The 1,328-nt window shown below is 36.8% G+C and overlaps 1 protein-coding gene across 1 annotated transcript; it reads right to left on the bottom strand.

Moving 5' to 3' along the window:
* Positions 1-298: 298 nt before the first annotated feature.
* Positions 299-793, bottom strand: LOC131493417 (large ribosomal subunit protein eL31-like). Its single transcript, XM_058697880.1, has one exon. The coding sequence runs from the start codon at positions 741-743 to the stop codon at positions 366-368; it is 378 nt and encodes a 125-aa protein (XP_058553863.1). The 5' UTR covers positions 744-793; the 3' UTR covers positions 299-365.
* Positions 794-1,328: the final 535 nt, after the last annotated feature.

Below are 1,328 nucleotides of genomic sequence, written 5' to 3'. Positions count from 1 at the left end.
ACAACTAATTCCAAATTTCCTGATCACTTTAATCTAAAAGTCAATTTGGTGAAATGAAGTTTTCTTCTCTTACATTTGCATTATATATATATATATATATTTTTTTTTAATTTACTATGCTTATAATATCAAAAGGCATGTTGTGTGTATGTTTTTGTTTTTATTTTTGTTTTTGTTTTTCTGGAGAAAGGAAAAAAATTTGTTTGGACTCTAAACACGTTTCCCAGGGGATGTTTTTGATATGTTGGAAATTTAGGAAGAACAGGCTAAAGCTTCAGCAGAAACCAAGTATGAAATATTTCTATGTTTCTTTTTTTTTTTTTTTTTTTTTTTGCAGTTTTATACCTTTATTTGACAATCAGCAATTAGTTCTCATCCACATTAACAGTCTGTAGATTTTTAAAAGTGGTGACAGGTACATAGGTAACCAACGTATAGAGCTTGTTTGGTGAATCCTCATCCTCGTTATGCTTTCTGGACAGCCGCACACGGATACGGTATGGAACATTCCTTATTCCTTTGGCCCAGACAGCTTTGTTGAGCCTGGTGTCGATGCGCACATCTGGGGTTCCCATCTCCTTCATAGCAAATTTCCGGATCTCTTTGGGTGCCCGAGGGGCACGCTTCTTGAAACCCACTCCATGGATGCGCTTGTGAATGTTGATGGTGTATTCTCTGGTCACTACCTCCTTGATGGCAGAACGGCCCTTCTTCTTCTCGCCACCCTTCTTTGCGGGAGCCATCCTGCCAGGCCCGGGTTGGAAAGGAAGACCGCGAGGTATTGTGGGAGAGGGAAAGCAGCGTCACACGTACAACTTCCGGGTCGCCTGGAGGTGGGTGGAAGAGCTCTATGTTTCATGTTTGATCTTTAAGATGAAGAGAAAAAATTTTCTATCCTTGGCCAAAAAAAAAAAAAAAAAAAATTATTAAAACTACATTTTTCCTGTTCTTTTTAAAATTTTATTTATTATTTTTATCGAGGTAATGAACTACAACATCATATTGGTTTCAGGTATTAGTTTCAACATAATGATTCAGTACATGTATATACTGCAAAATGAGCACCACAGTAAAACTAGTTAATGTCCATCACCACACATAATCACCAATTTTTTTTTTCTTACAGTGAGACCTCTTAAGATCTATTCTCATAGCAACTTTCAAACATAGAGTACATATTATTAATTATAGTCATACTGTACATTATATCCTCTAGGACTTATTTCTTTTATAACCGGAAATTTGAACCTTTTGACCACATTCATCCATTTCACCCACCTCCCTCCCACACCCATCTCTGGCAACCATCAATCTGTTCTCTGTGTCTA

Source organism: Neofelis nebulosa, chromosome 2, assembly GCF_028018385.1.
Source record: "Neofelis nebulosa isolate mNeoNeb1 chromosome 2, mNeoNeb1.pri, whole genome shotgun sequence".
NCBI lineage: Eukaryota > Metazoa > Chordata > Mammalia > Carnivora > Felidae > Neofelis > Neofelis nebulosa.
Note: the sequence above shows the minus strand (reverse complement) of the source record. Positions and strands in the feature narration are given on the sequence as shown.

Bases quoted from the DNA above. Each gene is read 5' to 3' on its own strand.
- LOC131493417 (XM_058697880.1), bottom strand. From the start codon at position 743: ATGGCTCCCGCAAAGAAGGGTGGCGAGAAGAAGAAGGGCCGTTCTGCC.